At 39.0% G+C, this 24,015-nt stretch overlaps 2 protein-coding genes across 43 annotated transcripts in view; one reads left to right on the top strand and one right to left on the bottom strand.

Annotated features, from left to right (window-relative positions):
- Positions 1-24,015, bottom strand: part of PTPRD (protein tyrosine phosphatase receptor type D) — a 2,308,100-nt gene that overhangs the window by 388,188 nt on the left and 1,895,897 nt on the right. The gene's annotated exons all lie outside the window — the stretch shown is intronic.
- On the top strand, positions 12,246-22,823 carry LOC117974412 (large ribosomal subunit protein eL20-like). The gene has a single exon (XM_034929750.3). The coding sequence runs from the start codon at positions 14,215-14,217 to the stop codon at positions 14,743-14,745; it is 531 nt and encodes a 176-aa protein (XP_034785641.1). The 5' UTR covers positions 12,246-14,214; the 3' UTR covers positions 14,746-22,823.

The following is a 24,015-nucleotide window of genomic DNA, read 5'->3' as shown; positions in this document are numbered from 1 at the left end:
AAATACAGAATTTATGATCCTTTGAGTAAATTTCTAACAAGTAATGAAATTCCGATGAACTGTATAATGATTCCTCATTTTCTTTATGAAATCTATCAGTTCAACTCTTTGCCTTGAGGACAGATGCTAAACAGTTGCTCTGGCAAGTTATTAAATCAAGTTTCTGGTTTCTTGCAGGGCCTTTCAACGTATCCCCACAGAAAGATGAGGCAGACAAAGAAACTCTGTCAATACACCTCATATCATTAAAAGTAAAAAAGATTAATTCCTGAAATAATGTAAATACATGGTATTTTTCATGATAAGCATTTGAGGACATTTTTCCCCCATATCCCTTAACAACTAGAATTAAATCCCTCTATAGTGAGTCATTTAGAATACATTTATTTAACAAAGGAAAACAGAAAGTAAACTGACTCCATTGGACAAGTTTGAAAATAATTTTATGAAAACATGTTGAAATTAAAACCAAGTGTTTCTGATTTGTGATTCTACTTGGTTGAGCCAGTAACTTTCATGAATATAATTTCATATACCAATATGAATGCTTAATGTACTAAATAAACAAGTTGTAAAAAATTAATTCTTTTCTGAAACGGTATCCATCACATTGCTTCAGTAGAATCTTTATTGAAAAGAAAGGCCAGTGCAACGCCCAAAAGAAAGAAAAAAAAAAAAAAAAAAGAACACATTCATACTCCGTGGTAATATTTTGCACAATTAGGTAGCATTTTACATTAAAATCTGCAGAAAGCCTAGCAAGAGTTTCCTATTGTGATAAGGGCAAAAACTAAACATGGCCATTTTGTAGGCCCTGATTGATTTAACCATTTTTTCTCTGTGTATTTTCAAATATCAGTAATGCTGAGAACCCAATTCCAACATTTATGATGGCGGCATTCTTAAAATATGGGACATACAATACAAAATCAGCAATTTCTGAACAGTGGTACAACTGCCAGTAATCAATGGTTTTTTAAATTCCTTATTATCCCATGCGCCATTTCAAATAGTTCGTATTTTCCAAATTTCACTCCCTTTTTAATCAATGCATGTGACATTCTGCTGCTGTAAATCTTAATGGAAACTATATAATTTGATCATCATACTACAAAATTACTTTCATTTAAGAAACTATGCTGCCATCAGTAAAAATGCATCTAAATTATTATTTACTGAACTGTAGTAAAACCCTCGAATTCCACTAAGAAGAGTAGTCAGCATAGAGGAATCAAAGCAGCTTTTCCATTTCAGAACTTTCACAATTGTCAAACAACTGCTTTATCATCATGATGTACTTAAATTCATTTCTACTATTGAATATCACCCTCTACAAAAAGTGTTATTCAATTACATGGTTCCACAGCACACTGGAGGTCAGCTGTTAATAGCAAAGATGTATTATGATGTGCTTTTATTATTTCTAAGGAGTGAGAAAAATAATACATTGTATTACAGAACCTCAGTCACAGTCAATGTTTTCATTCATTTGTAAAAACAGGCAATTGAATCCAGAAGCACACAAAAGAGAAAAAAATCTTTTCATGGAGAGTAATTAAAGAAAACTCTTGACTTTACCATCACTAAGCAGTGAACAAATCCACACACACACACAAATCTGAAGTTGCATTAATGCAGACATACAACTTTCAAATACCCTTTAGCCAATGTTTGAGTTGCTAAAACACTAGTAATATTCATTCAAGGTGTCTTGTCCTTTAAATACCATTGCTCACCAACAATTTAAATTAAAAAGAGGAAGCATAAAGTTTGGGAATTTTTTCATGAAAGTAAAATTTTTCCTGTAATCCCAGCACTTTGGGAGGCCGAGGCGGGCAAATCACAAGGTCAGGAGTTCGAGACCAGCCCGACCAACATGGTGAAACCCCATCTCTACTAAAAATACAAAAATTAGCCAGGTGTGGTGATGCGTGCCTGTAATCCCAGCTACTCAGGACGCTGAGGCAGGAGAATCACTTGAACCCGGGAGGTGGAGGTTACAGTGAGCCAAGATCATGCCACTGTACTCCAGCCTGGACGACAAAGCAAGACTCCATCTCAAAAAAAAGAAAGTTAAATTTTTATTTTAGTGCCATAATTCAGTAGAAAAAAAATAAGAATCTTTTCCATTGCTCTGGGGAGAAACAAAGTATCCAACCATGGAAAGGTAAAAGAGTACATTTAATATCTCAATTCAAGTATTATAATGACAGAAAGTAAATTTCTCTATGTTAATGCATAATAATTTCCCAGCCGGGCTCAGTGGCTCACGCCTGTAATCCCAGCACTTTGGGAGGCCGAGGTGAGCGGATCACTTGAGGTCGGGAGCTCGAAACCAGCCTGACCAACATGGAGAAACACCATCTCTACCAAAAATAAAATAAAATTAGCCGGGCGTGGTGGCACATGCCTCTAATCCAAAGCTACTTGGGAGGCTGAGGCAGGAGAATCACTGGAACCTGGGAGGTGGAGGTTGCAGTGAGCCGAGATCGCGCCATTGCACTCCAGCCTGGGCAACAAGCGTGAAACTCCGTCTCAAATAATAATAATAATAATTTATCAAAGATTTTGTGCCATTTGCTACATACTGCTCTTCCTTTCTCACCCTTGAATGCCCAATTCTTATGCAATGCATTCCCAGCCCCAAATTATTTTAATCTCCCTGAATACTCTGATGTGTTTACCACAATACTATCTCAGTTACTGCCACCATTAAAAATAGAGTATTCCATATAAAAGTGAGGGTTTGTTTCTCTAAGCTATACCTATTTTCATACTTTATTGTAATCTTTATTCTTTTCTCAATGTATTAAATGTCGTTCTGCTTTTTTGAACAACAGAATGATCATTTCCTGATAAATCAGGGTTTATTTATACTGTTTAAGTAAATTCATTTATACATTTGGCTTTAGATCTGACAGAAGGCCTTGGCAGACCACTTTATTTTTTTTAATGTGAGGACTCTCAATTACTTTGTGTCACTTTAGTTTGCTCTCCTACTTTTTGTAGCTTTCGTTCTCATCTACTTTCATAGCTTTTAATTTCCCTGTCAGACGGTTGCTTGGATTTTTCTGGAATTTATCAGTGGGTCAGCAGTTGGTCTACGTTTATATAGGACAGCATGGCTGCCAGATAAATAAGCATTTTAGTGTGTAAAGTAAAAAAAAAAAAAATGCTCTGAGTGAGGTTTCTGGGCTTTTACTTGAAATAAAGTACTGTGCTTATTTGGTGTGCCTTATCTTCTGTGGTCTTTTTTTTATACTTCTTGCTTCTCAGTTGGATCAGCATAGTTGAGGTTCATGGATTCATTCAACAAACATTTACTGATTACCTACTACGTGAGGTCATGAGAATAAAGAAACAGTATCCCTCTCTTCAGGAAGCTCCAGTTTTGAAGAGATAAAAATAAAGCCAACAAGGACAGTTGGGAGTTTTTTGATAGAAATCTGTAAAGGAGAGCTGCACAAGAGGTTCTCCCTGGGTCTTTAAGAAAAGCCATAATATAAGAGGTGCAATTTTTTGGGTTTTTTTTAGACAGAGTCTTGCTATGTCGCCCCAGCTGGAGTGCAGTGGCACGATCTTGGCTCACTGCAACCTCCCGTGTTCAAGCGATTCTCCTGCCTCAGCCTCCCCAGTAGCTGGGATTACAGGCGCCAGCCACTACGCCCAGCGAATTTTTTGTATTTTTAGTAAAGACGGGGTGTCACCATGTTGGCCAGGCGAGTCTCAAACTCCTGATCTTGTGATTCGCCCACCTCGGCCTCCCAAAGTGCTGGGATTACAGGCGTGAGCCACTGCGCCCGGCCATAAGATATACAATTTAGTTCAGCCTAAAAACAAGAGGAAGGAGGACATTTTGGGGAGAGTTAGCACCACTGAATCAACTGTATTGACTGGAGAAGTTTGTATTATTCATAAAGACAATTTCCAATTACGTAAAGAATTTTAAGCAGTTCACCATAAAAGGGTTCCATCAAATCAGCAGAAGAGCTGGTCAGATACCAAATTATGAAAAAGTACTTGGGGATTATACCAATAGTGAATCTGGAAAACTATTTAGACTTCCTCTCCAGACCAAATATGCAGGATGGTAATACACAGACTATTCTTTGAGGAGATCAGTAGGAAAGTGAAGAAAGATGATAAAGTCTAGAAGCCTAGAAGTTTAAAGTGCTCTTTTTTTGTTAAATGAGTACTTATGATATTACATAAAAAATATTCTGCTTTGAATTGTCTGAGTTAAATGAATATTCCCAGATTCAGAATTCTCTGTTCCACTTCTCCCTTAAAAATTATTCTTCTTTACCCTTTCAGTTCCACCATTCCACCACCTCAGTCTCCCTGATGTCATTAATGTCCCTGCTATTACCAAGTCCAATGGACATGTTCAGATCCATCAACAGCATTTGAGAGCAGCTTTCCTCCAAACCTCTATGCATGCAGCCTCTAGGACACAACCTTCCCTGGATTTTCCTCCAACTCTATTGTTTTTCTTTCTCTTGTCTCCTTTTTCCCCTCGACTTCTCATCCTAACCTCTATTAATTCTATTAACTGGGGAACCCAAAGCTTGGGTCTTGAACCCTACGGCATTGTTATTCTCTTTTTTGCTGATTTTGTCTAATCCCGTGGCTCTGTTACCATGTATATGCTAGCGACTTCCAAGAGAATATCCCCAGCCCACAGTTTTCTGAGTTCTGGATTCAAGTATCAAATTGCTTATTTGGCATCTCCAGAAGGTTATTTAACAGACAGATAAAATTCAATATGTCCCAAACCGAGCTCATGATTCTCCATTCAAGCCAAACAATTCTACCCTTCTCCGAGTGTTTCTTATCAATAAATACTACAATCACCCCAACAGGTGCTCTTAACACAAATCTGGGAGTCATCCTTGACATTTCCTTATATACTCACCCTCAATATATGAGGAAATAATTTACTTCCTCTTGTTTATTCAACCTGCCTACATATTTCTGGCATCCATCCACTTCTCTCCAATTCCACAGCCACCATAAGAGTAGGTGCCAGCATTCTCTCTCACCTGATCAACCACTCTTCCCTTGATGAACACTGAGTTTACAGAGCAGACAAAGTTCACACTCCACACCAGAGCCAGCAACGTTGTGCAGGGTTGGCTGCCTTCCGCCCTCCCACTCCATCCTCTGCATCTCCCTACACACTCCCTAAACTCCAGCCGAATTGGTTTCCTCTCACTAATATAATCTCAGTAGGCATTTCTGAATGAATGACGGAAGAAAGGAAGGAAGGAGTTACAGGGAAGGAGGAAAGCAGAGTAGGAAGGAGGATGGGAAGAAGGAAAAAAAGGAATAGGCTTAAGGTCATTAAAAAGAAAATCTGTTCCTGGAATCAGAAAATCTGAGTTTGAGTCCTAGCTCATTACTTAGAGTATCATGAACTTGAAAATGGACATAATGTCTCCCTTACAGGGGATGCATTAAAGGTTAAGTGAGGTGATGTGTATGAAAGTTGTCTGTACACTATCAAAGCACTGTACAAACAGAATATGGAAGCATAAGACATGTAAAATACCCGAGGAGCCTATCATAGAGATAATGCCATTTAGATGGTAAAAAGAAATGAGGCGAGCGGATCACGAGGTCAGGAGTCAAAGACCAGTCTGGCCAAATCTCTACTAAAAATACAAAAAAAAAAAAAAAAATCAGCCGGGTGTGGTGGTGTGTGCACCTGTAATCCCAGCTACTTGGGACGCTGACGCAGGAGAATCATGTGAACCCAGGAGGTGGAGGTTGCAGTGAGCCAAGATCATGCCATTGCACTCTAGTCCGGGCGATAGAGCAAGACTCCTTAAAAATATAAAAAAGAAATAAAGAAAAGAAAAAAGAAAAGAAAGTTCAATGGCTCTCAATCTTTTTCTCCCTCTCTCTATTGTTCACAAGTCATAACTGTATAAATTCATCATATCCATGTAAAACAGGTTATAACACACTTCTATCTGAGCCTCTTCTTATATTACTGCAATTTTCAATAAGTTTAAAAAAGGGCTCAGCCTTGACCACTCCCTGACCCAAGGATTATCAAATTTGTGTAATTCTCACAAGAAAAATATATTATTCCCTTAATGAGTATGATCACTTTCCTAAATTTTTGTTGTTGTTACTGTTGTTGTTTTGTTTTTTGAGATGGTCTTGCTTGTCACCCAGACTGGAGTGCAGTGGCACCATCTTGGCTCACTGCAACCTCCGCCTCTGGGATTCTGTGATTATCCTGCCTCAGCCTCCCGAGTAGCTGGGATTACAGGCACCTGCTACCACGCCCAGCTAATTTCTGTACCTAAATTTGTTTTGAAACAAAAGTATTCTATAATTTTAACAAATGCAGAGGAGCACATACAAGAAACAAAATTCCCAGAAGTTAAGGTATCAAGTAATACTAGTTTTGGATTTTGAATTATTTCCTGATTACTTGGGAACATCATTTTCCATTTCTAAACCAACATTTCCTTGTCTCTTAAAATTCATAAGAAGCAACAGCAAAGAAGATATAAAAGATATATCTGCTTCTTAAGTTAGACAGCAGTTAAACACATAACAAATTGAAAATAAAAAATAATTTATCATATTCACATAAAATAGTTTTAAAGGAAGCACATGCATGTCTTGGTAGAAAATGTCTTTATAATTATGTATCACATGTTTATTACTTACTAGATTAAAACAGTAGTAATAATAATCTACTGCTGATATAGTAAAGGCAATTCCCTAGGTGTTTCTTTTGGTAAAAGCACCTAGCATTTATATTTGTTAAGTGTATTTTTCCATGAGCAGAGTTCTCTGAAAGCTCTATCAATAGTAATAAAAATGGCCAACTGTGATTCGGAGCATTTAGTCAGCACTGTATCCATATGTGTAAATTCCAAGCCAGGCATTCATTTCAACTCAATTCTGCTGCTTCACTACTGCTATCTTGTTGACCAGAAAAGTACAGGACTCAAATTCTCCCAAGGAACTGCCAGACTCACTTAGTCCAAGCAAAGGAGAAAAGAAGCCAATTATGAATCTTATTACTTCCACAATTCTCCTCAAGAGAAACATTATAAGAAAGAACACCGAATTAAAAAAAAGAAAACCGACTTGTTTCCAAGGGATCTTGATCAAACCAAGCTTACTACAGAAGTTCTTCTGAAATTAGATATAATAGGATTTTCAGGGAGGTTTGATATTTATCCCAAGGTAAAACAACTTCTTACTGCTTTACCTTTCCTTTATTTAGTCTGACTCAAATATTATTGTAGTTACTGGATTAGAGATTCATTTTAAAAAGCAACTTTTCAGACTTGAAATAGCTTTATGAAAACATCTCACATTTCAGCAGCTAAAGACAAGTGTTCATGGTTTTGCCAATTCAATTCACTAGAAGCCATCTAAGTTTGCATGGTCTCTCTCTTTTTTTCCTTCCCCTACTGTGGCTTTGAAGTTTAAAAAGAACTTCATATATTTAGGAAACAGAGCGATTATCCCAAGGCTCTGAACTTGAGCTTAAGAAAAAAAAGCGCTCATCTCAGGAGCAGAGATGTGTGAGCATATGCCAGGCAGGAATGCATGTCAGAGTCCTTTGATGGAAATTCACAGTCTCAGAGATGTACCCAAGCAAAGCACAACAAACAATGAAAGCTAATTGCCAGAGTCAGGGTTGTCTTCATAATGGATTGCATCTGCATAGCTTGGCGTCCAGTGTTAATTAACCACAGCCAGGTTGGGATTGCTTCCTGATTTCACTGCAGCATGCCTCTGAAGCAACAGCAATGTCCACAGGTTAGCATTATCCTCCCGTGCCACTGTCCCTGCTGGACAGCACAAAACACCACAAATGAAGAGGCGAGTGAAGAACTGAAATGGCAGTTCTTATGGGATCAAACAGAAAAGCACTGAGTTTTACTATTTTATTACTTCCTTTAGCAGGGATCAGCTCCAATCAATTAATGATTTAATTACCTAGACTAATTAAGATAATGAACAACAGCAAGCCTATAATCAATTAGCTTTATCCAAACTTTCTATTTTGAGTATAGGACCTTAAGGACTATACTCTATGTCTTTGTTGCAGCAATGAAATATGTGGGTATATTACGGAACTGCCAGGGATGTGGTCACTCCCAAACTTAAGCAAACATACAAGGTCACTTGAATAATTCTTTGGTGACAGAAGATTGTGAAAGGATGTTACCTGGATGGGCAATGGATATTTCTCCATCAGAAATGCAGATCTTAAATTGAATTATGTCTCTCAAAAGCAAGTAATGGACCAAAGACAGGAACATGCCCTTTTGGTCAGCCAGCTTCTGTGATTTGAGTTACTTCAGAGTAACCATGTAAAAATAAAAAGCCCCTTTCAAACATCCAGCAGAAAGTAGCAGTGTTTCTTGATTACATTGTTCTTGGGACAAAGTGTTCCTTAAATTACTTAGCATGGGCTAAGAAATTCATATATTTCCTAAGAAAGAAGTACAGACAAGAAGCAGGCAGTTAGGGAGGTGAGTAGTCTAAGTTCTAGTTTTTCCTTTCCATCTGTTACATCTACTTTGAAATTTAAGGCTTAATGATCTGATTCCCTAATTATATTGGGTGTTCCTCACAGAGAGAAAAGGTCTCCTACTATTGTGTTTAACCATGGCCACTACCAAAGTATAATCTATTATTGTCTACAATAAATATTTTTCAATAACCTTTTCCTCAAGCAAGAAACTATATAATGCATACCACAGTGTTCACATCTGTCATCTCCCAGGTACATCTCTCGGCTTACCTATACTGGTTGTGTATTGTCTCTCTCAGAATAAAAATGATCATAGTGCAAGTTTCCTTGTATGTGCCAGCAGTATGGCACTATGCTTTTAGGGGAACTTCAAACTTGCCCATGGATAAAAGGCATTAAGATTTTATACCTCACAGGCTAAGCTAGCTCTGCACCATGCAAGAAAACTGACTCACTTTCCAAATGCCTTCTAAGCCACCTCTTAAATAAAGGGGAAATCTCAATCCAACAAAAATGGATGCCGTGTATAAAATTTATATCTGTTCTTTGTTCAGCCAACCAGTTATTGAGAGTATACCATGTCTCAGGCAATGTGCAAATAGAACATAGAAAAAGTTATTTAATATCACCTCATGTCTGTTAGAGTGGTTATTATCAAATAACAAAAGGTAGGTGTTGGTGAGGATGTGGAGAAAAGGGAACCCATACACGCTACTGGTGGAAATGTAAATTAGTACAGCCATTATAGAAAACAGTATGGAAGTTCCTTAAATATGAAAAATGAAGCTACCGGCCGGGTGCAGTGGCTCACACCTGTAATCCTAGCACTTTGGGAGGCCAAGGTGGGCGGATCACCTAGGGTCAGGAGTTCCAGACCAGCCTGACCAACATGGTGAAACCCTATCTCTACCAAAAAAATACAAAAAAATTAGCTGGGCATGGTGGTGGGCACCTGTAATCCCAGCTACTCAGGAGACTGAGGCAGAAGAATCACTTGAACTTGGGAGTCGGAGGTTGCAGTGAGCCCAGATCGCACCAGTGCACTCCAGCCTGGGTGACAAGAGCGAGACTCTGTCTCAAAAAAAAAAAAAAAAAAAAAATAGAGCTACCATGTGATCCAGCAATGCCACTACTAGGTCTATATATTCAAAGGAAATGAAATAGGTATGTCAAAGAGATGTGTACATTCCTCTGTTTATTGCTGTAATACTGACATTAGCCAAGATGTGGACGCAACCTAAGTGTCCATCAATGGATGAATGAATAAAGAAAATGTCCTATTATGTACACAGTGAAATCCTACTCAGCCTTTAAAAAAAGAATGAAATGCTGTCATTTGCAAAAATATGGATGAGTCTGGAGACCATTATGGCAAGTGAAGTAAGCCAGGCACAAAAAGACAAATACTCCATGATCTCACTCATATATGGGATCTGAAAAACTGATTTCATAGAAGTAGAAAGTGGCTATCAGAGGCTGGGTAGGGGGTTGGGATGGGCTGGGGAGATGTTGGTCAAAGGACACAAAATTTTACTTAAGAGGAATAAGTTCAACAGATCTACTGTACAACATGGCGACTACAGAAAATGTGATACTGCATTCTTCAAAAATGCTAACAGAGGCCAGGCGCAGTGGCTCACGCCTGTAATCCCAGCACTTTGGGAGGCTGAGGCGGGCGGATCACGAGGTCAGGAGATCGAGACCATCCTGGCTAACACAGTGAAACCCCGTCTCTACTAAAAAATACAAAAAATTAGCTGTGCCTGGTGGCAGGCACCTGTAGTCCCAGCTACTCGGGAGGCTGAGGCAGGAGAATGGCATGAACCCAGGAGGCAAAGAGCTTGCAGTGAGCCAAGATCACACCACTGCACTCCAGCCTGGGCGACAGAGCAAGACTCCATCTCAAAAAAAAAAAAAAAAAAAAAAAAAAAGAAAAAGAAAAATGCTAACAGAATGGATGTAAAGTGTTCTCATAACAAAAATTATAATTACATGAGGTAACACATTGGCTACTTAGCCAAATTTAGTCATTCTACAACATATACATTAAAATATCCAGTTATATTCAGTAAATACATTTAATGTTATCTGTCAATATAAAAAAATTAAAATAAAAAAGAAATCATTTAGATCCTAATGGAAGAGTCAGTCTACATAACCAAATACAGGAATCAAAGAGGAAAAAAGTGACTAGAGTTATAAAATATGTTCGGTGTGCTAAGGGAGAGGTAAATAGGGCATCTTTAAGTGCAATAAAGATGGGCAAATGAAGATAATAGAGAGTGCCTCAGGAATTAAGCATGTGATCTCTGAAGTCAGACAACCTAGGTATGAATCACAGCTTATTATTTATTATGAACAAACAGCGAACAACTACGGACAAATTACTTAACCCCTCCAAACTACAATTTACCCTATCTTAAAGTCTAGGCTAATAAGGGTTCCTAAAACACAGGATTGTTATTAAATAATCTGCCTGAAGCATAGTGCACACACATCCTAAGTGCCCAATAAATATTAGCTCTTTGTTACTAATATTAGAAGCTTTTTTCCTGGCAACAGTGGACAATATATGCTCCTGGTAATGAGCTACAACCCTTTGCAAGAAAGCAAATTTCTGAAAGACTTGGCTCTCTTAAAGGTCTCAGGGTCAAGGACATTCAGCTCATGTTCATTAGCTAATAACATTCAAAAGGTAAATCAAGAGGATATTAAAAAATAAGGCCATGCAGGGTGGCTTATGCCTGTAATCCTAGCACTCTGGGAAGCCAAGGCAGTGGATCACTTGAGCCCATGAGTTTGAGACCAGCCTGGGCAACATGGCAAAACCCCGTCTCTACAAAAAATACAAAAATTAGCAAGGAATGGTGGCAGGCGCCTATACTCCTAGCTACTCAGGAGGCTGAGGTGGGAGGATCACCTGAGCCCAACAGGTCGAGGCTGAGGTTAGCAGTGATTGTGCCACTGCACTCCAGCCTGGATGACAGAGTGAGACCTTGTCTCAAAAAATAAATAAATAAAAATAACAATAATAATAACAGTAATAGGATATCAAAAATGTGCCCTTTCATAATTATAAATGAGTTTTTATGTCAGAATTAACAATTAACGATTTTATATCAGAAATAAAACTAGTATAATCTAAATACTTTAGGTAAGTCTTATTAAAAAGACTTTATTTCTGAGAACTTTACATATGAAGGGCCTTCAAACATTTAGTGTTCACAGAATTATTCTCAGGATCTCCATCAAACGAATAAAACTAGCCTTAAACTTTAGGCTGAAATAAAAATTCACCTTGGTAAGCACTTTGATTATCAAAATATATTGCTTTCAAGTAACATTTCTACTAAGTTCGGGAAATTAATTTAAACTCCATGTGTTCTTATGTAATTAATGCTAGATGTGAAAATATCTTACTTTATTTTAATGTCAGATATCCAAAATGTCCAATTTATAGTAACATTTAATGTTATTTCATGCCGGAACTCAACATAATTAATTAACTGGTTGTTGAATATCATTATAAAACACTGTAAGAACTCACTACCAATATATATGTAAGATAATAATATATTTCATCAGCAATATAAAATAATTGTCTTGGTAATTAAGGAAGCTCATTTAGTTCTAGTAATAGTTTATTCAAACATATAATTATACTGTATAGCTAACAAGTACGCCTTTTAATCAAATATATAATTATTAAAATATTCTTGAGGGATATAATTGGCATATTATAAATATATTTCTATCATGACTACTTAAGCCTCAATAAATGTACCTTTAAAAAGGCCTTGATTTAATTAGCATACAGTAACTCTCTCCTTGAAATGAAATTAAGTCCTTAAGAAAAACAACTAATATGAAGCATAATCTTATATTACTCAAATTACTAAACCTTGCCAAGCAAAAATAATAATAAAAACCCTTCGAGAGCTCATTTACCAAAAATACAAAGATCACATGTCTCCAAGCAATAATTCTTAGCCTGATTGCCCAGCAGGACCATGTAGGGAGCTTTCATGAAATCTATTAGCCCAGACCCCATCTACAGAGATTCTGATTAGGTTGGTTGGGAGGTGGGCCCAGGTATCTGTTGGTTTTGCTTTTTAGAAAGTCCATAAACCACCACACCAGAGACTGATAAAACGTATTTGTCCCAGCCCATAAATGTTTATTGTAGCTTCATTCATAATCACCAAATATTTGAAACAACCCAAATGAATAAATAAAACTCTGATACGGATATAATGCTACGCAAGCAATGATCTATTGATTTATGCAACAACATGGATGAATCTTAAATGCATTTTGCTCAGTGAAAGAAGCCAGACCCAAAAGGCTACATATTGTGGCAGTGTGAGGGAAATTCTGAAGTGAAGGAACTGCTATATGTAATTGTAGTAATGAATACATAACTATGCATCTCTCAAGACTCATACAACAGTACACCACGAAGAGTGGATTTTACTCTATATAAATTTTTTTAAATCGACCAAGGAGTAGGGGAGGGAGGGAGATGCAATGCAGAGTGTGACAAATGAAATAACTGTCTTACAAATGTATCACATAACTATACTGAAGGAGACAGGGATGGAGCTGTCCTTAGTAATTTTGGTAAACAGTCTTTTGGCTGGATATTGTAAGGGTAAAGACAGCCTATATCAACAGTATTTTCTTGTTATGAATGAAAAAGAAGTCATTATTTATTACAAATATTTAGTTTACTGTTAATCAATTGTGTGTCTTTAATAATGAACAACACTAAACAATCTTAAAATCTGAAAGGTTTTGTAAAAACTTTTTACTGGTGTTATTTTCGTCACTATGTGCCTTTTTTTTTTTCTTTTTGGACAGAAGCTGGGCAGGATGAGCATGTAAAGGATTCTTCAAAGTGTGAAAGTGGACAGATACTGCCTCCAGGATCCAGAACAACAGTCATTTACAAAGCTAAAGACAGAATGCACTGAAAATACAGCAGTTTTAGAGGTAGTTCCAGCAGGGGATAATTTATCTAATCAAACAGCTGATCTCCTACATATTCCACTGTATTCAGTCTTTTCATGTTAATAAAATTTGAATATGCAAAGATCGTATCAATTCTTTTTTGGGGGGTGGGGGGGATGGACTTTCCCTCCTTGTTGCCCAGGCTGGAGTGCAGTGGCACGATCTTGGCTCACTGCAACCTCCGCCTCCCGGGTTCAAGTGATTCTCCTGTCTCAGCCTCCCGAGCAGCTGGGGCCACAGGCACCCACCACCACGCCTGACTAATTTTTGTATTTTTAGTAGAGACGGGGTTTCACCATGTTGGCCAGGCTGGTCTCAAACTCCTGACCTCAGGTGATCCCCCTGCCTCGGCCTCCCAAAGTGCTAGGATTACAGGCGTGAGCCACCGCGCCCGGCCTGATTCTTTAATATGTTACAAATCTCAAAATAAAAATCTCAGAAATCTAGGTATGTGTGTGTAATTTTTATTTATAAAACAGAATCCGAGAGGATTAAAAAGACTTAAAAACAACAACAACGATAACAAAACACAACTTCTCCTGCATAACTGTCAGTGCCGGAATTTCAGGGTCAAACATTTGATCTGAAATTTGGTATCCACTTTGCTCCTAAACTGAGTCTCCAATTGCCCACTTAAAATCTTTATCCACTGAGCTTTTGCGGGTGGCGGCGAGCGCGGAGAGGACACCATGAAGGCCTCGGGCACACTACGAGAGTACAAGGTAGTGGGTCGCCGCCTGCCCACCCCCAAATGCCACACACCGCCCCTCTACCGCATGCGAATCTTTGCACCTAATCATGTCGTTGCCAAGTCCCGCTTCTGGTACTTCGTATCTCAGTTAAAGAAAATGAAGAAGTCTTCAGGGGAGATTGTCTACTGTGGTCAGGTGTTTGAGAAGTACCCCCTGCGGGTGAAGAACTTCGGGATCTGGCTGCGCTGTGACTCCCGGAGCGGCATCCACAACATGTACCGGGAACACAGGGACCTGACCACCGCAGGCGCTGTCACCCAGTGCTACCGAGACATGGGTGCCTGGCACCGCGTCCGGGCCCACTCCATTCAGATCATGAAGGTGGAAGAGATCGCGGCCAGCAAGTGCCGCCGGCCGGCTGTCAAGCAGTTCCACGACTCCAAGACCAAGTTCCCGCTGCCCCACCGGGTCCTGCGCCTTCAGCACAAGCCACGATTCACCAACAAGAGGCCCAACACCTTCTTCTAGGTGCACGGCCCTCGCCCGGGTGTGCCCCAAATAAACTCAGGAATGCCCCGGTGGAAGAAAAAAAAAAATCTTTATCCACTGACACATAACTTGGAGGACTATGGTGAGAATTAGTGAGGCCTGACCTGTCTGGTACACAGTGACTCAATTTCAGGCTTTGAATCAGTTAATCCTATCAGAATGCTACAAGTCAGAGTATCCTGGCAAGAAATTTACTATTGGCCATAATAATGAATAACGGCCCTGCGTTTAAAGCCTAAGGTGGATCAGATGAGAAGCGGGTCACAAACCTAAAGAGATGATCTATATAATCTACTTGTTCTTGGACATCCATCACTACAGGAGAAAATTTTTGTGTCTCAGTTATCAGTGCCATCAAGAGCAATGATTATTTTCCATATTGTAATCAGAGTAATCCTAACAAAGCACAAATATAATCATCTTTACCTTTCCCCTTTAACAGCTTATTGGGTTTTTTGTTTTGTTTTGTTTTGTTTTTTATCACAGCCTCCTTTATTCTGCCCTTTGCAGACACTAGTCATATTCCTTTGAGCCTTGGCACAAGCTGGTTTTTCTGCCTGTTGGCTCTTAAATCCCAACATCACTAGCAAACTCCTAAATACTCCTGTTGCTTCCAGGAAGCCTGACCTCCAGATAGCTTGGTGCGCAGGAGAATACCTCCCCATTATAGGATCTCTGTACAAGGTTTTTCTCCTAATCCTTTACACTTTCTCCATTCATTCTCCTTGCTATTCCTAGAACCTGCCAGTCCAGGTCCTGCCCTAGGGTCTTTGGACTGGCTGTTTTCCTGGCCTGGAATACTCCTCCCCATGGCTAACTTCCCTACCTCCTTCAAATCTTTGCTTAAATGTCACTTTCTCACTGACCTGACTACCCAATTTTAAATCACATCTGAACCCCTACCCACCCCCATCATGCACTCTCCTGATTTCCCTTACTCTGGTCTTTCTCCCACCATAATACTTAGGTCACCTTTGAACACATAATATACTTTCCTATTTATCAATTGTATTGTTTATCATATTGTATTTATTGTTCTATTTCATAATTTACAGCCCCCTAGAATGTGACCTTAATGGTGCAAGATTTTTTTTTTTTTTTTGGTCTGTCTAGGTCACTGTTGTATCTCAAAAGCCTAGAATAAAAAGGATATCTCTGAAATGAATGAGTTGCTTAAGGACCTATACACAAGACATTCAAGAGGAAAGAGAGAAAGCTCACACTTCCCGGACCTGAACAATATCTGTGAGTTAAAATGTGAATGCAGAAAAGATCTATGGAAAAAAAAATAGCTGCTGTAAACTTAAGGTAGCAAATTAGAAGGTGTCATCAACTAAGCTCAGCAGAAAAAGCAAATCTTACAGCTACATCGACCAATTATGAGCCTCTAATCACTGCCAGGACCTCACACACATTATCCCAGTTAATTCTCACACAAGACATAACAACTGCAGGATGAGGTTCTCACACCCATTTCACAGATGAGCAACCTAAGATTAGCCTGGAAGCTACAGGAGTGCACAGACCCTACCCGTTCCCATCCTGCCATCATACCACCAGCATCCAGCGATATGCTGGCGGGCAGTAGGTGTAGAATATATAGAAGCTGCATAAAATTAAAAAAAATATATGCTCAGAGAGGTTAACACACTTGACCAAGACCACTTATCCAGTAAATAGCAAAATACAGGATTTGAACTCAGATCATTTTATTTAAAAACCAGTGCTCTTCCCACCACACCATATTTCTTCTAACTAAAGTTATAAAACATATACGGACCTACAAAAATGCAACAGTCAGGCCAACGATCTACCACAGTCATTCCTCAGGGCCTCTTAATAGAGAAAAATATAAATTGATATTCCTAATTAGTGTCACCTCAATAATCAAGCAACAATCATGTTTCATTTGATCTCTTTAATATTGAGACAGGCAAAGTACATTCTAGAGACAATTACAACAAAATAGATAAGTTTAAAGTTTAGCACCAAATGTTTAGCCTTCAGACAATTCAAAAGTCATTTTCACAGAAATAGTACACAGACATTACAGTATGAGTAGATTCCTGCTTCTACTTAGCTGCTCACTTGGGCAGTGCCCTTTGGAGCACTGGCCTTTGAAATGCTAATTCACTGGCTGAACTACTGTTCACCTGCTCTTTAGCCTTAACAGGTCTGTGGCTTCACATTGGGTAGCCACAGCAGTCCCTAAGAGAAAAAAGGAGCTCCAGCAACCAAGCTATTTAATTGCAAAAACCACGATTACTTTTGCACCAACCTAATAACCTAATAACTTGACTCCAGAGGATGGATGAAACCAGGAGAAGAGAGGGGGAGCCTCTCTCCCCAGCCTTGGGCTAGGAGACACCTAAGGTCTGTAAACCTGGCATTGTTAGAACCTACAAGGAGAACCAAAGGATTTAAATGAATAATTCATCATCCCAAACTCACAGTCACTAGAAGTATCTATGTAATTGTGGTTAAAGTACTTCAAATGTGTCCTTCTGCTTCATATTTTACTGTAAGATACCAGGTAATAGAATCCATTCTCTAATTCACTTTACACAAACAGAATCAGCCCAAATGTTTGCTGCCAATTCTTTCTTACATTTCCTATTGCTAAGCACAGAAAGGGCTGGAAACTGCCGGTATTGAGAAATTTTATTCATTTCAATTCTACAAATTTCTAGAGGCCCTACACAGAGACTGAAAGCCTGTAGTCACAGACGAGATCCATCCCAAAGATGTACTTCCTTTAGCCTCAATATTATTGTTACTTAATGATTTCTGATTCAAGCCAGTATGTAAAACCTAGGGATGGTTCACATATAAACCTAGATTTTAAGCTTCACTAGGAAAATCAAAGGATCTGGAGCATGCACTCCCAAATAGGAAGAAGAGAATGGGTGGTGGCTTCCCTCATGAGATACAACACAAACTTTCGAAACAGTTGAACTGGCCTACCTCAATAATGAATTTTACTTTCCTGGTCACTGGCTGTATGGAAGGCCCAGTATTGGAATGTAGGGGGTTGGGGGTGAGGCAGAATCTGAGATGAATAAACAAACTTGTATGAGAATTGAAAATTTTAGGCTGGGCACTCTGGGAGGCTAAGGGGAGCAAATAGCTTAAGCCCAAGAGTTCAAGACCAGCCTAGACAACGTGGCAAAACCCCTTGTCTACAAAAAAAATACAAAAAATTAACCAGGCATGGTGGCACGTGCCTGTAATCCCAGCTACTGGGGAGGCTGATGTCCTTGAGCCCAGAAGGCAGGGGTTGCACCTGAACCCCATCCTGGGTGACAGAGTGTGTCGCTGTCTCAAAAAAGAATGAAAGAAAGAAAAGTTAGACAAATACATCTAAAAGTAACATATGAAAACTATGATACCTGCTAGGAGAGACACAAAAACCGTATCAATGTGCATTAGGTGTGTTGGGGGGAGAAGCAGGTATGGAAGAGAAATACACAAAGTGTATCCTCCCCAACCTACTTCTCATCCTCTCTGGCTGTCCCTTCTATGACTCATCAAGCACTTATAAAGTCAACTCATCATGACATCCTGCAAATTCCACCTCTTGAATAAGTTTTGTATAGGGTCCTTTGGTATCCCATATTCAAAAAGACAGTTCAGATCCTCAACACCCTCATTCTATTTGACTTCACAGCAGTCTCCTAACTGGTCTTCCACCCTCCAATGCATCCTCCACATAGCTGCCAGTGACCTATTGAAAATTCAAGTCAGGCCACAAGACTTCCCAGTTTAAAACTTTCACTGGGTTCCCTAGTAATTTGTAATACTCAGCCTCACTTGAGAATAAACTGAGGGGCATTTTTTAAATGACCTATGCTTGATCCTCACCTTCACATGTTTTTATTAAATTAGTTGGTGTGGGGCCTACATGTCTACATTCTATTCCAAGTGATTCTGATGTTTTATCAAGTTGAGAATCACCGTTTTACCGGGCAAGTTCCAAGATCATTAGCTTTGCCTTAATGCCCTCCACAATTTCTCCGTCTCCGGCACACCTATGAACATTCCCTGTAAATTCCAACAAGGAACCCGCTCCTGGTAGCATCCTGTGCATATATCTACCTCCTGCCCTGAATTCCCTTTATTATAATTATCTTTACCACTAGTCTGACAGCAGTGACTTGGGTCTATCTCCCTTGTAACTCAAATGCCTGCAACATAGTGAGCACTAAATAAGAGTGGATGAAGACAGCAGAAGAAGATGGACCTGGAAGAGGAGGCGAGACCTGAAAGGCAAAGCTGTGAAGGGAGAAAGGGAGAAAGGGAGAATGCTTGTAAAGCTGGAAAATCAGAAAGCACTTTTTGGGCTAGCAAAATGTTGGTGATCATAATTTGTCAAAGCTTTCTTCAGGCTAGAAAAAGCAATCTAGTGGCCTGAGTAAATACACCAAAGGGATTTAAGCCAATTATTCCCTGCCCAGTAGGGGTGTCAGATTCATTTGTTAAACTACAAGCTCTCTAGAGAAACTAGATCTCAGAATGCAAGTAACTGTTTTATTATAATTATCATAATACCCCTCGTTTCCCTCTCACTCCAAATCACAACAATTGAAATGAAAAAGAAGTATGTGTTGTTCAGTTGCTAAATAGTCTTTTTATAACCTTTTCTGATGTAGTTTGGATTATTTCAGAAATAGTAGTTCTCCACAGTGGTTTCTGCTGCTTACATCAAATGAGTCATGCTGTGGGGCTCTCACTCTTTCCCCTGAGAGTTTACACCATAGTTGAATAGACTTAACTATTAGTCATTTTCCTTCATATTAAGCCGAGAGTTTTGTTTAATCTAATTAGTCCGCCTTCTCTATACAATTCTAAACAACCTCAGTCCTTACAAGAATATAGGTATGCCCTTCCTACATCTGCAGAAACGTGTGCCTCCTATTTACTGCCAGGACAAGCTGACCATAGTTCATTCTTAAATTTTCCCATGTGAGCCAGGGATTCCAATTCCGAACCTTCTCCTTCCCACCTCCCACAAAAGCGTTTCAGTTTGCTGGCACGATGGAGCGTAGTGTTATTTCCGAGCGTTTGCTGCTGGATCAATGGTGTTTTCTCATTAGTTTTATTTTGCTTTTGATTTATAAGCACCAAAATGGTACAGAGTATATATACACCAGAAGCATGTGTAATGTGATCAAATTCACCATGACTTTTGTGCTTTTATTTGCCTTTATGAAACCAATCTCAGGCTTCGAGACCCATGATTACAAACTGTTTCTTCACAGACCCCTTACAACGTTCCAAGCAAATGTAATACTTTCCAGCACTTTTTTCCTCTTTTTTAAGATGTTCATAGCTCCAAATGTCAGGCACGCCGTGCAATGAAAACTATCCCTCAGCTGATAAATTATTCATTTTTCAGGAGTTTGCAATTTGAAATGGCACTAACAGCTGAATACCTGAAGCACCCCCAAAAGACATGAAGAGCAATAACATGCAAAGCTTTTTCTGCATACATTTTAAAGGTTAAGCGCCATTAGACATCTATGTTTATCAAGAGATGCGCTCCCTGAACTTATTTCTTCTAATTAATCTGCGCCCAATAAATATTACTAACAAAGCAAAGTGATAAAGGAGGCTAATCAAACTAATCTCTTCCCTTTAACTAACTTCATCAGGTTAAACAAGGTCCTTTGCTGATATTCTCCACTTTCTCCTGTCTGATGACGAGTTGTAGGTGAGTAAGGTCAAAAGCAGGGGTGATCAAACTAGGACTCTTGAACAATCTGGCCCACTGCACGTATTTTTAAATAAAGTTTTATTGGAATAGCGTTTTACCCATTTATTTTGTATTGGCTGTGGCTACTTTCTTGTTACAGTGGCAGAGTTGAATAGCTGTGATAGAGACCCACAAAGCCAACAATATTTACCATATAGCTCTTTACAGAAAACATTTGCTGACCTCTGGTCAAAAGGCATGCAAAATGTATAAGGCTTTTAAAATGTTAGCGCCAAGTAGGGCTTTAGCTAATGTATATCAATGTGTTCATTTACTCTAAAAAAAAGAAAAAGAAAAAAAAAAAAAAACCTTGCATTTAAAAGTGTGTTATCTAGAACACCATCTGTGTTACAGTTCCAGAGGAAACTGCAGCTCTAAGATTGTTCCTCAAGCTGGTAGATGCTTCATTTTGATAACAATAATCACCATGTGTTTCAGTTATTTACTGCTGTGTTAAAAACCCCTTCAAAAATGGCTTAAGGCAAAGATTTCTTTGCACATGATTCTTCCCTCCAGGCCTCAGCTAGAAGATTTTAAACTCCACCTCCCATGTGGTCACTCATATGGCTTATAGTCATGAAGAAGAGGCTGGACTCTGGCTGGAATGCCAAGATGGCTTGGCTCATATATCTAGCTCCTCACCTGGGACAGCTGCAACAGGTGTGGGCTGGCTGAGTATTTCTCCCTCTCTGTGGGGTCCCTTCAGCAGGGCAGCTGAGCATCTTACTATGATGACTCAATATGTCAGAGAGTGAAAGTAGAAGCTTCCAGGCTGCTGAAGGGCCAGGCCCAGAGCTGGTGTACTACCACTTCTGCACCCTCCTATTACTGATCAAAGCCAGTCAGGGGACTAACCCACATTCAAGGAGTGGGGAAACGGACTGCACCTTGATGAGAGGAACTGTAAAATATTTTGGCCATGATTTCCAATTTACCACACCATGATGATGAGTAAAGTGACAACATGATCACAATGACAAAATCTTGAAAGCAGACCTTACTGCTGACAATTTATAATCAAATTGACAAATAAGAACAAGAAAGCCTAATTAAAAAAATGGAAATCATTTTATAGTGAAACACTAGTCACACAGAAATCAAAAATTTCCAAATTGATGTGGTTTTTTTAAATTGAAATTAGAAGCCATTCTAAAAGCCACTCAGTGCTTCTCAATTCTTACACAGTGTGTAAGCTGTGACTGTGACATAACTTTCCTCCATGACTCTAGGGCCTGAAGATGACTATCAATGAGGGGCATAGTAACTACAATGAACCTGGATAACTCTGGACCTGATGCCCACTGGCATCTCTTGGGCCCTCTGGCTGCTGTGCATTTTGAGCTCTCTTGCCTGCTCTTTTCAGCTGTTCTGCCTCTTCTCTGGACAGGGAATCATGAGTGTGTGTTTTAGGTCCTTCCCCATCACCTATTCACCTTTTTGCTCTAGGCAGGTCATCTACTCTGACCCTTGGATTTTTTTTTTTTTTAATCTGAGAAGTGAGGAGGATAAAAATTATGTTGCCTACACTTAGAATATTCAGGAACAAATGAGATTAAGAAGATAAAGTGTTTAAACTGGCTGGGCATAGTGGCTCACACCTGTTATCCCAACACTTTGGGGAGCCGAGGCAGGGGGATCATCTGAGGTCAGGAGTTCGAGACTAGCCTGCCCAACATGGCAAAAACCCCATCCCTACTAATAATGCAAAAATTAGTCAGGCATGGTGGCACATGCCTGTAATCCTAGCTACTCGAGAGGCTGAGGCACAAGAATCGCTTGAACCTGGGAGTCAGAGGTTGCAGTGAGCCGAGATCGCACCACTGCACTCCAGTCTGGACGACTGAGTGAGACTCCATTTCAAAAAAAAAAAAAAAAGAAAGATAAAGTGTTTAAATCATTATTCAAGTATTCAAGTGAAAGGTATCACAATCACTGTGGTAATTAATTAAGATAAAATTAATTTTACTGATAAAAATAAAATATTAACAAAATTAATATACCATAAAATAGTTTATAATAATGGCTAATGTTTATTTAGCATTTACTATGTGCAAGGCATAGTACTAAACACCTTACATTGGTTAACCTGCTTTTGTCTTTACAGCAATCCTATAATTATCATCTAATACTCCAGACAACAAAAACTGAGACATAAAGTGATAAGGCAATCTGCTTCTGGTTTTACAGATATTACACAGAACTACGATTTCTCTTTCCCAATTCGCACAGCTGATTTCAAGAGCTTGTGAAAGGTCTATCATATTTCTAACAAAATTTCTCCCTTCCAAACCCCATATTAATTAGAAGGGCAGTATCTATCTCTCCTAACCTCTGCTCCAACCTTCTGTTCCAAAGCTTTCACAAGCAACATCAGTGGTTCTCAATTGGGTGATTTTGCCCCCAGGGGACAGTTCTCAATGTTGAGAGACCACTGGGTTGTCACAACTGGACTGTAAGCTGCTTCCTGAGTAGAATTCCTTGATAAGAAAAATCATCTCAATAGGTCAAAAATGTTAAATAGCTGATTTCTCCATACATTAAGTATTACTCTGTGTGTGTGTGTGTGTGTGTGTGTGTGTGTGTGTGTGTGTGTGTGTACAGAGAGAAAGAACGGAATGAAAACTGAACCTCACAGGACTTTACATTCAGGATCTCATTTAAACATCACAGGAATCTGTGAGAGCTATGAGCATTGCCAAAGGCTCAGAATTCTCCTACCTATTCTCAATTCTCCTCCCAGGAGAATTGAGAAAATTGCTCCTGGTAGGCAAGGGAGCCATTATTTAAGGCAAATCTGGTTACTAACACCATGTACTATTTTAGAGAAAACATTTAAGTTATGGTTTAATAATCATTTTATGTATTACCTTACACTCCCATCGGTCTTAAAATAAATCCAAATATGTTAAATCATATAAACAATAAAGGGGTTTTTTTTCTTAAATGGAAGAAGTTTACCAGGAAATATTTTATTAAAAAGCTTTAATCTATACAGGGACTTCAACGAATCACGTAGGAATCCTATTGCTGTAATTTTGACAAAATGGAAGCATATAGGGAAAAGCCCTATTGAAGTTCCTTTCTTCCCTGCAATTCTATGTTGACCATCACCCTCCAATAACAGCCTTACTTTACAAATGTACCGTCCTTCACTATCTGCAGCTATGGATATTGATGAAGGAAAGTGTAGACTTAATTACATGTTTCCAATGTAAAACTATCATCTGCTTTAAAAGAAAAATAAAACTGACCAGAGATAACGAGCTAAAAGCAGACATTTGTGCTTTTATTTACCAAAGTCTTTGGTGTTGCAAGTCTATATCGGCTGGTGCAAAGAAAATTTCAGTTAAGCTGTTTAGACAGCGAGTTTATAACTTGATCAGGAGGTTGTATCAAACCTTCAATGCACTATTTGTGGAAAAATATATACACATTTTGTCCTAGTAGAGAACAGTAGTACCCAATTCAAGTTTAATGAATAGATGTCCCAATAATAT

This window comes from Pan paniscus, chromosome 11 (assembly GCF_029289425.2).
Source record: "Pan paniscus chromosome 11, NHGRI_mPanPan1-v2.0_pri, whole genome shotgun sequence".
Classification (NCBI taxonomy): Eukaryota; Metazoa; Chordata; class Mammalia; order Primates; family Hominidae; genus Pan; species Pan paniscus.
This window is presented reverse-complemented; position numbering and strand designations above follow the sequence as displayed.

Excerpts from the sequence above, each read along its gene's own strand:
- LOC117974412 (XM_034929750.3), top strand. The coding sequence starts at position 14,215 with ATGAAGGCCTCGGGCACACTACGAGAGTACAAGGTAGTGGGTCGCCGC.